The sequence below is a fragment of the Mustela putorius genome, unplaced genomic scaffold (genome assembly GCF_011764305.1).
Source record: "Mustela putorius furo isolate JIRA1106 unplaced genomic scaffold, ASM1176430v1.1 tig00003845_pilon_pilon_pilon, whole genome shotgun sequence".
Taxonomy (NCBI): domain Eukaryota; kingdom Metazoa; phylum Chordata; class Mammalia; order Carnivora; family Mustelidae; genus Mustela; species Mustela putorius.
Window position 1 is genome coordinate 35,154,034 of NW_025421998.1, and position 14,477 is coordinate 35,168,510.

General features: G+C 35.4%; 1 protein-coding gene across 7 annotated transcripts in view; it reads left to right on the forward strand.

Annotated features, from left to right (window-relative positions):
• AKAP9 (A-kinase anchoring protein 9) overlaps positions 1 to 14,477 on the forward strand; it is a 194,641-nt gene that overhangs the window by 121,007 nt on the left and 59,157 nt on the right. For all 7 annotated transcript variants that reach the window (XM_013047838.2, XM_013047840.2, XM_013047842.2 and 4 more), the window contains one exon: positions 6,168 to 6,400. In XM_013047838.2, coding sequence (XP_012903292.1) covers positions 6,168 to 6,400 — 233 coding nt within the window. The remainder of the gene's footprint in view (positions 1 to 6,167; positions 6,401 to 14,477) is intronic.

The window sequence follows — 14,477 nt, forward strand, 5'->3', positions numbered from 1 at the left end:
GAGCCTGCTTCCTCCTCTCTCTCTGCCTGCCTCTCTGCCTACTTGTGATCTCTGTCTGTCAAATAAATAAATAAAATCTTTAAAAAAAAAAAAAAAGAATCAAGCATCAGTTTCACATTTCTGTTGAGATGGTTAGAAGGAAGTTTTGATAAGAAACTGAAGACTTGATCTTTAGACTGTCCTCTGTTAGCTCCTTTCTTCCTCTCCGAAAAGTGTTTTTGAAGAATGACAATGTGTGTGGATCCAAAGGTTAGATCCTAACATGACATAGCTCTCTTCCTAATTCTCCCTTCTTCCAGCCGTGTGGGCTGGGCTCCTCTTCGAATGTCTTACTTTCATGCTACTGACATCTACCCTCTTGTTTTTTAATTCCTTATTGATGAGGGAATCAGACAATCAAAAGGTGAGAAAGTTTTTGTCAGATGGGGAAAATAGGGTCTGGACTCTTGGATCAGCAGATCAGGTCCATACTTTACTACCATTCCACACCCAAGCATTTCTCCCCAGTTAGAGGCCAATCTTCTAAAAATGCCAATATTTGCAATTTTTGAGAGCATTCTGTTTAAGTTTCATATGGAGAAATGAGAAGAAATTATCCCACTTACAGAAAGTTTACCTAATTACAAGCTGGCCAGAGCCTGTTTCCAAGTGCAGAGAAAACTCTATCAGTTGAGTACAAAGATAATTTTAAAAACCTCTTGGGGCACCTGGGTGGCAGAGTTGGTTGAACCTCTGACTTCGGGTTTGGGCTCAGGTTGTGGTCATATATAAAGCCCTGCATCAAGCTCCACCCTCAGCATGGAATCTCGAGTTTCTCTCTCCCTCTCCCCTTCTCACTCATGCTGTCACTCTCTCTCCCTCTAAAATGAATAAATAAATCTTAAAATTTTTTTGGAAAAAAAAAAAAACCTCTTAATAAAATAAGCTGAAATAATACTGAATTTTTTAACTTCTTTCAAATTCATTCAAACTTTGTAGAAGTATTTTTTCAAATTCACTCTCTGTTAAGCACTCAATGAAGGGCTATTTTATTTCTACATATAGATCTTAATGTTTAGAAAAGAATTAGGTAACACTTTCTTGGTCTTACTGTAAAAGTGTTTATCAAACTAGTTAGGATGACTACTAATGTCATTTGGGGACATTTAGAGGTACATTTTGCATCTTGAGGAAAATATTGGATTAATAGAATTTATCATTTAAAACTGAATTTTCTGATAAACTTAGAAGAATATATTGGCTTAAAAAAATTGACACTGTTCCCTTCGTAAGATTTTTTTTTATGTTTCTTCATATTTTTCATGGAGTCTTATTGTAAAAAGTCAAAGGAACTTGTGAAATATTTCTTTCATGTCTCACTTAATATGACTGAAAAAGTTCAGTCTTACTCTGATTATGAAACAACATTTGCTTTTCAGTTTTTATGTATGACTTTTTATTGTAGGTAATAGCACTTGTGATCTGTTTTCAGCTTTCAAGTCCAAACTTGTTTAGATTTTACACATGTATGGACTTGTTAACTCTCTAAAAAAGTAAATAATTGATTTGCTAATGTGTGCTTCCTCATAAGAGTAACCTAGTTTATGAAACTAAAGGGAGATTTCGAGCCAATGTGAAATCAGTTGAACTTGAATGAATATTAAAGTAGTTCATAACAGTAAGTTCCCTTAGAATATGTTGAAAGAAAAGTTCTTTGAGCCTGAACTGTGATGGCTCAGTGGAAGAATGCTCACCTCTGTTACTTTTGCAATAGGAAAATCAATAAAGTTAATACATTTTTTAAATCGTAAAGGAAGGTAACATGAGTACTTAACCATTGACGTGAGCGTGCCTTCCACTTTCAGGGGAAACTAAAGTATTTGAATACCTCCTGGGAAACTGTCTGGACCTTCAGCCCAGGCTTCCAGTCTCCTCGATGACTGCGTACTTAAATATTCCTATTGTTTCTAGGATAAAGGCCAAATGTCTCTAGCCAACAGTAGTTATTTCCTAGAATACTCTTTAATGATGCTTCCTCAGAGAGGTCCTCCTTGACCACTTCATCTCATTTAGGCACTCCTCATTTTCCCAGGTGACCAGGCACTGAATCTCATCTGTTGCAGCTTCCTTTTGGAGTAGTGTGATGTGATAGAAAGAATGCTGGGTTAGTATCAGAAGGCCCTTGAATCTTATTTTAGCTCTCTGCAGCCCTGGGCAAATCTCTCAGTCTCCCAGGGCTTTAGTTCAGTTTACTCACCTGTCAGGTATAAAGAGGCGAAGTAGAGTCAGTAGTTTTCAGTTGGAGCTCTAGAGACCTTCAGAAGGCCACTGGGGTAAGGGAGGCTCTGTCGGATCACCTACCCTGTTTAATCTGGGAAGATAAGGAATGAACATGGTATAAATCTATAAAGTAAATGACTAAAGGACTTTTGAATAACCATAATCTGCTGTGTTTAAGACACAGGTCTGAGTGGTTCACCAATCTGAAGTCATGAGTCACTTCACCAAACTGGCAATTCTGAGATTTCTATCAGCATTTTATGAAATTGCCCTGCCATTTGTTTTTCTCTGATTTTTCTCCCAAAGACTAGTTATTATAAATACAGTGTAACCTTGATGTCTTTCTCATTCTTTTATTTCATCGAAATAATAACAACGAAAGTTCTCTTTCCTCATTGGAACATAATGAGGAACATAATTCGCATTATTTTTGTGTAAATCTTCAAAATGTTACAAATAAGATACATTAAGCTAGTTGACATCTTTACCTTTTCTAGATACTTTAATATGTATTTTTCTTTAGCATTTGAAAAAATAATTTTTAGTGGCTTATCCATTTTGTTTTATGTCTTTTGTAGTTTGTGCTTGAGATTTGTTCCTGTTCAGTACATAATATCTTTAAGTTTTTTTCTCACCATTGATTTCTTCTCTTTCTTCAAAGCATATTTATGTCTTCACAATGTGTGTGTTGGGGGGTGCCTTGGCTCTTCTTAACTTTGCTCCCCAATCAAGGTAAACCTTGATAAACTCAATGAGAGATTAGACCAGTTCCTACTTTTATCAGCCTACAGTACCACAGCTATTCTGTCTCAGGACGACGGCGACCTCCCAGTTGTCAAATCAAATAGCATCTTCTCAGTCCTTGTCCTGTGTGTCTAAACAAATAACATTACTGACATCTCTTCCTTTTTTGAAATGTTTTCTTCTTGTCTCCTGGAGCATCTTCTGTCTTTCTGTGACTTTCTTTCACACAGGTTCTCTTGTTAGCTTATTATATTATGTTTGTCCTCCTTCTCTCCTGAAACAGGAAAGCAGTTGTTTACTGCTCTTGAAATAAATGTATCCACTTCCAGGATTTCAACTCTTACCTTAATACAAATGACTTCTAAAGCTCTGCAGACCCGTATTTCCAAAGTTGACTCATCTTCTCTACCTAGCCCATTAACACTTCCGTCTTTTTTCATGCCTACTCTATATATTTTCTCCTGATTTTAAAAATAGTTCTCTTAATGACTCTTCTGTCACCTAAGAATGATCTATACTTGAACCCCATCTTTTACTACTTTCTTTCTCCTTTATCTTATCCATTTAGTCTTCTCCGACCTGTGCCCAGCCCCCTACCTTTCAACACTTCTCATCTAGGTGATTGGAATAGTTTTCTTCCCTTTTTACTTTTTTAAGATTTATTTATTTATTTGAACGAGAGAGCAAGCGTGCACACAGAGGGAGAAGCAGAAGCAGACTTCCTGCTGAGCAGGAAGCCAGATGTGGGGCTCCATCCGAGGACCCTGGGATCATGACCCAAGGTGAAGTCAGATGCTTAAGCAACTGAGCCACCCAGGTGCCCCGATTGAAATAGTCTTCTAACCTATCTTCTTCAGCCTGTTTTGTGTATTACTGCAGTTTGTTTCCTGATTTGTAGATTTACTATCTTCCTGTTCAAAAAATTACTACCCCAATATTTATAGCAAAACCCCAAGATTCCTATGAAGTTAAAACCATTCACAACTTGGATACAACCTCCTTTCCAACTACCTTTTTGCCCCTCCTCTCACCCAATCCTAACTCCTCCATATACTTTTGCTCCATTAAGCCTTAGCTCTCCATTGTGTCAGACTATTCTCTCTCTTTACTCAGATTTGTCACATTATCTATTTATTAGAAAAGGTCACTACAATATATTTAATTCCTTAAAGATGCTATATAACATATATTTTTAGTTTTAAATACCAATTATAAACTATTGATATTTCTTCCACAGCTTTAATAATATTTTTTCCTAGACTACCTTCATTTTGTTTAGTAACTTTGTAGTATACATTGTACTATACTTTATGTGAATTCATTTTGAATTCCAAGATCATTTTGAACTCATGAATACTTTTGTAAAGTATTAATCAGTATTACCAAGACACTCAGTTTTGAATACGTGGAATAATCCAAGGAAATATTGGTCTGGTTGCTGTTTATTTTTAAGTTTTGAGAATAAAAATACAAAGTGAAAATTGTATTAGCTGTTACATTAAGAACTTAGATAAACTGTGTAATAGCAGACATTTAAAATCACTTCCTAGAATGCAGTTTTCGATTCTTTAGCCAGTGACTTGTACAGAGGAGGTACTTAGCGAATTTTGGACTTTTCTGCATTCGTAGAACTTGTCTAAAGTTGTATCTGATATTGTTAATACATGACATTGAGAAAAATGCATGGCACCAGCTGCTTTAGCTTAGCTGGACATTTTAATAAATAGCTCCTATTCTCCTGGATGACTATATCAAAACGAATATTCTGAGTACTTTAGAAATTAAAGTTTGATGTTAATTTATTAATTTTATAAGTTACTGATAAGAAATACACATTGTATGTAATAAAAGAATAAGTAATTCCTCATCAGGATATTTCACTATTGGGCTGTACTGTGCTGCCACAGACAAATAACTGTATTCCATGACAGCAATGAATAACCTTTTATTAGAGAAAACACTTAGTTAGAGAAAACACTTCCAAAGTTTATTCTCTGCTCATATAAACTCAGTTTTGTTTAAGTTAAAAATCAGAATAGTGTGGATACATACACATCCATTGTTAAATTAGAACTGCTCCTCAGTCTATTACCCTCTTTGTACTATAGCTCTTAGAAAAGTTTCAGGCTGCAAAATGATCTTCATCCCTTTTACTGTCTAGCCTGAGCTTGTGTTGCTACCCAGTACAGTGCTCAGAAATCAGAGGACCTATGGGGTGCTGGGGTGGCTCAGTCCGTTAAGCACCCAACTCTGCTCTTGGTTTTGGTTCAGGTCATGATCATAAGATCCTGGGATCAAGCCCCGTGTTGGGCTCCATGCTCAGAAGGGAGTCTGTCTAAGGCTTCTTTCTCTCCCCCTCTGTCCTTCCCACTGCTTGCTCGCTTGTGCTCTCTCTCTCTCAAATACATAAAATAACTCAAAAAAATTATGATCTGTTCTAGACAAAATCTAGCACTTCTTCTATCCTTATTCCTGGAATATACCATTGCATGGTGTTTTTCTTTTCATATATCATTTATGTCATCATATAGTCCTTGAGGATAGGAATCAGATCCCACCACCTATGTGTCTCCATTACTTAGTAAATCCTGCATGGTGGGCACTTAGTAGATAGCGTTAAAAGTTGTTTTAAAAGTTTTTATCACAGAAGGGTGCCTAGGTGTCCCAGTTGGGTGACCGACTCTTGATTTTGGTTTGGGTCATGATCTCGGGGTCTTGAGATTGAGTCCTGCATAGGGCCCTGTGCTCAGCAGGGAGTCTGCTTGAGATTTTCTCCATCTTTCTCTCCCTTTGCCCCTTCCTCCTTTGTGTGCATGTGCATGCACTCTTGTTCTCTTTCTAAAATAAATAAGTAAATCTTAAAAAGTTTTCTGTCAAATAAAAAATACTGAATAACCCAAGCATTAATTTCTGCACAGCTCTCTTAGCAAAGCATTATCCTTCTCATTCTTCTACCTGCTTGGTTATCAAAGAGTATTACATTCTCTTACAATTACAGTAGTATTGCCTATTTGTTTTATTGCAATGTTGTTATTAAAAGGCCTTTAAAAAAGACCTCGTAGTTCAATGACTTCAGCTTTTAACTATTTTATTTTGTAACTTTTTTTACTCTAATTATTAATTATAATTGATTTATGAATTAAATAAAAATACTATTATTTCAGTTACAGATGAGTCTATATCCTCTTATTCTGGAAGTGATATGCCAAGAAATGACAGTGGTATGTGGACAAAAGTAACTGAAGAAGGGACAGATCTCTCAGAACGGCTTGTGAGGAGTGGTTTTGCTGGAACTGAAATAGACCCTGAAAATGAAGAACTTATGCTGGGTATTAGCTCTCGACTACAAGCAGCAGTTGAGAAACTCCTGGAAGCTATAAGTGAAACTAGTAGTCAGGTAACCTCTTTATGTTACTAATCTGTACTACATTTGCAGGTTTTCTTTTAAGCCAGTGAACAACTAAGTGTTTTCTCACAGAAAGTTAGTTACATTCCTCTTTAATAAATAGTTGTATTTGTCACAACTGATATTGATATCAGCAGGTTTCTTTTCAGGTGATAAGTGTTAATTTAATGTCTTGGTGGACTTTTCAGGTTCTAAAATACAGTGTTGTTTTAATTTTAAAATATTCTAAATTCTTACACATTACTTTTTTTATATCAAGAGATTTTAACTTTATCAATAATGAAATATTCCATTATAATGTATATTATTTATTTGAAGGAATAATATAAGGAATCTCTTAAACTGTATGCTCTAGTATGTCCTAACACACTGGTATTGTAATATGATACAAATCAGACCTACAGTCCTTCACATAATTTTCACATCCTTTTCATGAATGTTAATAGATTATCTCACTTTACTCTCTCAGTAGGCATTTAGATGAGGGACAGTTTCTACATTGAAGTACTGTTTATATAGAAATTTTAAAGGGATATAACCATTTATAACTTCCAATGCAATTTTGTCTGTCTCTAACATTTTTACACTATGTATGGTAATTGTCTCAAGTTACTATATGTGGAATTGAAAAAATTGTTGCTTTAAAATAAAGCAAATTCACTTAATCATTTTAAAAATGTTTAAAACAACTGTAGAGTCATAGCTGTTATGTAGATCAAATGAGTACTCCATTGTCATCAGTTACAGGTCTCATATTATTAACATTTTCATTGATATCTTATTCACAGTATCCTAAATCCATGTGTATTACAGACAGAAGTTGAGAAGTTGAAAGAGTGTCTTTGTTGTCTTGTTATTTCTAATGTCTGGCTTTCACTGATGTTACTTTTTTTCCTCTAAAAAATTATTCTGTTACAGAATGTTTCTGCAATAGCGGTGATTATTGGATTTACCATATTTGACAAAGATCATTGTATATTTCGTGTTTTAATGCCAAATTTATTTATTTTCAGGTTAAGTTAGTGATTGAGTCCTTAGTTAGTGACCCTTAAAATCACTTGTTAACCACCTACTATTAGGCTTATGTTTCAATATCTTTTTTTTTTAAGATTTATTTTATTTTTTAAAAATTTTTATTTTTTAATTTAAATTCAGTTTATTAACATATAGTATATTATTAGTTTCAGATGTAGAGTTCAGTGATTCATCAGTCTTACATTATCAATCCATTTTTTTTTCTCTTGTCAACTTGCTTTTGGTATTTAACAAAGAAGGCATTACCAAAACAGCATATATTACCAGCAAAATTTTGTCTTCTGGATAGTCTTCAGGCAATGACAGTTTTCTCATTTTTCTTTGTAGGGAAATCCTTTTCTTCCTTGTAGGGTCAGGTTGACTCTTCCTTGTAGGGAGACAGTTTAAATTTTCTTCTGTGCTGGAATGTGGACTGTATCTTTTTAAGAGCACATTACCATACTTTGTCACTATTTGGCCCACAGAATGTATCATAATACATCTACTGTTGATTTTCTGAATTGTACCTTGATTGACTAGGCAAACTCTAAGGTATTCATATTCAGTTAAATAGGTATCAGAAATGTTTTCACAGATAAATTGCTGTCTTTGGGCAATTCTTGTTTTTCCAGAGCTTTCTTTTACAGCAGGTACAAAATGATTGAAAGCCTTTTGCTTCAGTTACTTAAAGATTTCCTTGAGCATCACAAAGAACTAAAAGAAGTACAGTATTTTTAAAAACTCGCATCTTTGTGTATTTACTAATACACAGTAGAAAGGATAACTACACAAATAACATAGTGGTTTCATCTCTTGCTAAAACCACAGTGAGTTACTTTTCATTGCCAACCTCCTAAGTGCTGATAGGAAGAAGGCAGCATTAAAAACCAGCTTCATTTTTTTTTATTAATTTAAGACATTAATACTCTTGGATCAAAGAATTTTAATGTTTACCATATTTTTCTTCAGCCTCAGGTAGACTACTAAAGCTCAAATATTGAAACTATGAATGCTATGTCATAATGTGAAATTCCATAGCTATTATAAGAAAACATATATTTTTGACTAAGATTTGCTGTTTTTTTAAAGTCTTTACTTTTTTTTTTTTTTAAAGATTTTATTTATCTGACAAAAAGATCACAAGCAGGCAGAGAGGCAGGCAGAGAGAGGGGGGAAGCAGGCTCTCCGCTGAGCAGAGAGCCTGACATGGGGCTGGATCCCAGGACCCTGAGACCACAACCCAAGCCAAAGGCAGAGGCTTAACCCACTGAGCCACCCAGGTGCCCCTAAGTCTTTACTTTTCTAATTAGCATAAGCCCTGGATTGGCTTTCTTTTAGAATGCTTGCATATATGCCACTTTAACAGTATGCTACTCTACTGAGTTAGCTGAGCCAATTCAGACATTTTCAGGTGTTGCTTTTCAGTTCTTTTAAAGTTTGAATGCATATGCATCATAATTATCCCTTTTATTCTGTGAAAGGAATTTAAATAATTCTATATGGAGTCTCAACATAATCCTGCCTTTTTTTTTCTTTTGCTTATATCAGCTACATTAGTATTTAGTTTCTGTGATTTATACTCTTTCTTACTGTGAAAAAACTAGTAGTACTTTTCCATTCTTAGCACTATTCAATACTTTTGAGCTGGATCTTGAACACTGTTAATACTCTTGCTGCTACTTGATACCACTGTAAGTTATGGACAGTCTAGTTAATGCGGTATAGTTGACCTTTGAACATAAAGCTAAAGTGTGCAGCTCCATTTATATGCAGATGTTTTTCAATATATACAATACAGTACTATAAATGCATTTTCTCTTTATGATTTTCTTAATTGCATTTTCTTTTTCCTAGCTTACTTTATTTTAAGAGTATAGTATATAATATGTAATATAATAAACAAAATAGTGTTAATCGATTGTTTAGGTCATCAGACTTCTGGTCAACAGTAGGCTATTAGTTGTTGAGTTTTCAGAGAGTCAAAAGTTCTGTGGATTTTTGACTGTGCATGGGGTCAGCGCCCCAATCCCTGCATTGTTAAAGGGTCAACTATATAATATTTTTCTTCTTCTTGTTTTTTTTTTTTAAGATTTTATTTATTTATCAGAGAGAGAGGGGGAGAGAGCGAGCACAGGCAGACAAAGAGGCAGGCAGAGGGAGAAGCAGGCTCCCTGCTGAGCAAGGAGCCCGATGTGGGACTCGATCCCAGGACGCCGGGATCATGACCTGAGCTGAAGGCAGCTGCTTAACCAACTGAGCCACAGGTGTCCCAATATTTTTCTTCTGACAAGCACCATGGAAAATGGTAAATAAGTAAGAAATGATCCATGGTTAGACTTGTTCCTATAGACTACTGTGGAGAAACTTCCCCCATAATCCATTAATGCTGCCAACAGACAAGCATGTGGAATCCATCTGAAACACTAATTTTCCCAGGCCAGGATCACACCTCATCACGTCCACTTGTGCGACCAGGTTGTGAGATACAACAGGAGCTTGACCATGGCATTTTCAAAATTATTCTCAATTTGTTAAATACTAGTACAGCAATATGTTTTTTAGCTTTTACTGTATTAAGTATTAATGAACAGGTCACAAAAACTTTGCCTAGAGCACTGAGCAGTTTTCAAACTGCAGTGTCTAAACCAGCAGCATCAGCATCATTGAGGACTTGTAAATTTAAATCCTCACTTCCCACCCCAGACCTACTGAATGATGGAGCCCAGCAACCTGTGTTTCTGCAGGTCCTTTAGGTGATTCTGATATACACTGAAGTTTGAGAACCATTGATCTAGAAATTATTACTACATGTTCACGTTATTCTAGCTGAACTTTGGAGTGTTCTACTAATATGTTAGAGAAAAGGTTAAAGTGGTTGTTGCCATTTGGTATAAAAATCAGATCTTTCGGGGCGCTTGGGTGGCTCAGTGGGTTGAGCCGCTGCCTTCAGCTCAGGTCATGATCTCAGAGTCCTGGGATCAAGTCCCGCATCGGGCTCTCTGCTCAGCGGAGAGCCTGCTTCCCTCTCTCTCTCTGCCTGCCTCTTCATCTACTTGTGATTTCTCTCTGTCAAATAAATAAATAAAATCTTTAAAAAAAAAAATCAGATCTTTCTTAGGTGAATTATATTTTTAAAGTAATGAGAATAGGAACTTTGTAAAAATCTTCTTTTAACCCAAATATTTCACCTACTGCTCTTCCATGGACAGATCTTTAAAGCCATTGACTGCTTCAGAATATTCTCATTAATAAAGTTATCTTGAACATGATAAATATTTTTAACAGTTCATTAGATTGTTACAAAGTAATGTGTAATCACTTTGTGAAATAACGTGTATTCCATTTTCATTTTAATGTGTCATTATTTGGTTCTTCATAATGGGATAGTTCTCTTTTACCTTAATTTTTTTTTCACTTGTTACAAAAAAATTCTAAAATAGAACTGAAGGACACTGCTGTAGTCTATTTGTCCTTGCGGTGACAGATAAGTTTTGCCGAGTAGCTCTCTACAGCATACCCTGAGACTAGGAAGGAGAGTAGTGTCTCATACTTTGGAGTCACATGGGCCCAAGTAAAGTTTATTGGAAGACTTGATCCTTGGGATGAATCATTCATTCATCATATTTATTGAGCCCTACTACAGAATAGTTAATATTTTATATTCCAGAAGCACAGTATTGAACAAAATAGATGAAATCCTTGCTCTTATAAAGCTCTTATAGAGCTCTTATAAAGCTCTTATTCAATGGTAGAGACCAACAATACATAAGCATACAGTATGTCAGGTGGTGATATCTGCTGGGAAGAAAAATAAAATAGGGGGAGATAGAACATAATGGGGGAAGAGGACATGTTGTATAGGAAAATTGAGGGAGACCTGTCTGATATAATATTCAAGCATATTTCTTGAGGAAGATTAGGAGAGACAGCCATGTAAGTAAGTAGGGGAAGAATGTTTTAGGCAAAGGACTAAGAAGGTGAAGGCCCTGAGGTGGTCTTGTGCTTGTTCTTTGTGTGGCTGACAAAGAGGCCAGTGTGACTACAGCAAGGAGAGTGAGGAAAATGAGAGATGAAGTAAAATGGTATCTGAAAACCAGATCACATGGAATTTGGGATTTAATTCCTATTGAGGTATGGAGCAGTTGTGTACAACTTTCTAACTTTTTATTTTGAAATAATCTTAGACTTAGAGAAAAGTTACAAAATAGTATGAAGAGTTTCACTCGACTTCACCTCATGTTAACATCTCACATAATTATATTATAATTATCAGAACTTAGAAAATAAAACTGGTACAGTTCTGTAAACTGAAGTATAGATTGTTTTGATTTAACCATTTTTTCCCCACTAAGGTCCTTTTTGTCTTCCATGGTCCCACATTGCATTTGGTTGTCATGTCTTTGTTAGCTCTTACCTCTTCTTCAGTTAGTACCTGAGTCTGTCTTTGTCACTTGAAAAGGACTGGCTACTTATTTTATAGAATGTCCCACCATTCATGTTTGTCTGGTATTTTTTCATGATTACACAAAGCTTATGCATTTTTGATAAGAATACCACAAAAGCGATGTGCCCTTCTCAGTGTATCATCAGAGGGCACATGATGTCCATGTATCTTATTACTGGTATTTAATCTTGATTTCTTGAGGTATCTGCTGTATTTCTCCACTGTAATACTACTATTTTTCCCATTATAATTAATAAATATCTTGAAGGAGGTACTTTGAGATTATGCAAATATCTTGTTTCTCCTTAAACTTTCACCCACTAATTTTATCATTCATTGGTAGATCTTGCCCATACGATTATTACCATGGTATTGTGATGATGATTTTCTATTTTCCTCATCTTCCATCTATTATAATTATTCTAAAAGTGCTATTTCTTCACTCACTTTTATAATTAGGATCCATACAGACTTGTAGCTATTTATTTTTTTTTCAATGGGTTATAATCCAATACTACAGTAATTTGTTTTGTTCAGCATTGGTGTTGAGAACTTTTTCAGGAGGTTCTTGTGCCTTTTCGGAAGTGCTTACTTTTTTGAGCATTTGTACTCTTAGAGGCTCCAGACCCATCTTATGTTATTCCTGTCCCGGTCCTAGAATCTACCACTCTTCTGAGGAAATTAGGGTCTTCTTACTAGATAATTATATTTGGAAACCAAGATCATTGTTACTAAAGTGTAATGACTTGTAGGTCCTCTTAGTAGTTTGAAACTGTATGGGGTATATATAAATACATATAGTATTTATTTGTGTATCTCTGAGTATTTATTGTAAAAATATCAGTTCATATGTTCCATCTAATTCTGATCCAATACCACAGCATTCATTCTACCCTTCACCCCTTTCCTTTGTAACTTTGTTCTCCATCAGTGAGAAATCAGGCTCTCATTATCTGCATATTTTTACTTGTTTAGCCATATATACCCATAAAATGACTTCACAGTTGCAAGCCTATATCCCTGTGAAGAACAGATTTATTAGAGTATAGTATTAATGTGTAGTACTTTTTGTCTTTAGCCTTATACAGTCAGCAGTACTGTTTTTCAGAGTATGTTAGGTTAACTCTTCTCTCTCACTTCTTCAGTGTGATTTTGTTATTCACTTTTAATACAGTTACTATCATTTGTTACAGTTTTTATTCCATTTTGAGTTTGCCCATTTTCTAAAAATTCACAAATAGTAAGTTTCACTCTTTGTATGGGTAGATCTTTTGGTTGTGACAGATGCATAGATTGTGTATCTACCACTACAAACATGACATAAAATTGTTCCATCCCCCAAGATACCCTGCTGCTGTCTTTTGGAGTCAGCCCTTCTTCTACCTTCTGCCGTTGGCAACCACTGGTTGCTTTCCATCCTCCATCCTTATAATTCAGTTTTTACCAGACTGTTGTAAGTGAAATGACACATTATATAGTCTTTGGGATCTGGCTTCATTGTCCTAAAGTTCATGTAAGATTCGTCAGTGTTGTTGCATACATTAAAATGTGGTTCCTTTTTATAGTTGAGAATTATTTTATTGTATGGATATACCACAGTTTATCTATTTAGAGGACATACAGATTATTTCCAGCTTAGGATCATTATTTTTGAGTAACTGATCTAACTTATATTTTTCAAAAGGATCATTTTTGACCACCCTGTCAAAAATAAACTAAGGGGGTGGGGGAGTCTAGGGCAGAAGCACCAAAACCACTTAGAGAAATTACTTGCCCAGATACACAAGTTATGTAGTGGAATTAGAATTCATACCCAGGCAGTGTGGCTTCAGAGTCTGCTCTTTGCTACTTTTTCTGCCCTTTGCAAATGAGTGCATCACTTTATCAATTACTGCTGATTGCTCATGTTATCCACAGGCTAAGGAATAGATTTTGAAGTCTGGGGTGTTCCTGGTAACCTTATAAGAGCAGTTTGATGAAGTAATGGGGATGAAATTGTAATTCAAGAGAAAAATGAGAGGAAAGGAAGTAAAGACTTAAAAGCAAGTAGACACTAGGTAGGTAGGTCAAGGAGAAAATTTGTGGCAAAAGGCATAGCACATGAGTGTAAACCAGCATGATGTGTATGAGGACAGGGGATAGTTTCATGTTATACACATCGAAGATGGAAGGTGGGAAGCTGATAGACAGTGAGAGTAGAGGAATAACCAGTGGTCACATGTCAAAGTCCCATGTAAGCTAAGCTAAGGAGTTTTAACTTTATGCTATAAAGTGTGGAGAGTCATTGAAATATTTTTGATGAGAAAATAATACCAACTTTGTGCTTTAGATTCCTTTGGCAGCACTGTGATAAGTGGATGGGCAGGAAGATTGTGAGGAGAGAGACTGAATTTAGGGAAACAAGAGACACTTAGAATATTCCTGATAAAAAATGATAGACATCACAAGGGAAGTGATTTTAAAACTTTGAGGAAGCTGAATTTGATAGAAATTGGTATGACTCATCAGATACGGGGGATTAGGAAGATTGAAGGAAACCAAGCATAAATCCTTGGTTGAGTGAGTTGTTGGTGTATTTTGTTTATTGAGATAGGGGATGAAAAAGAAGTG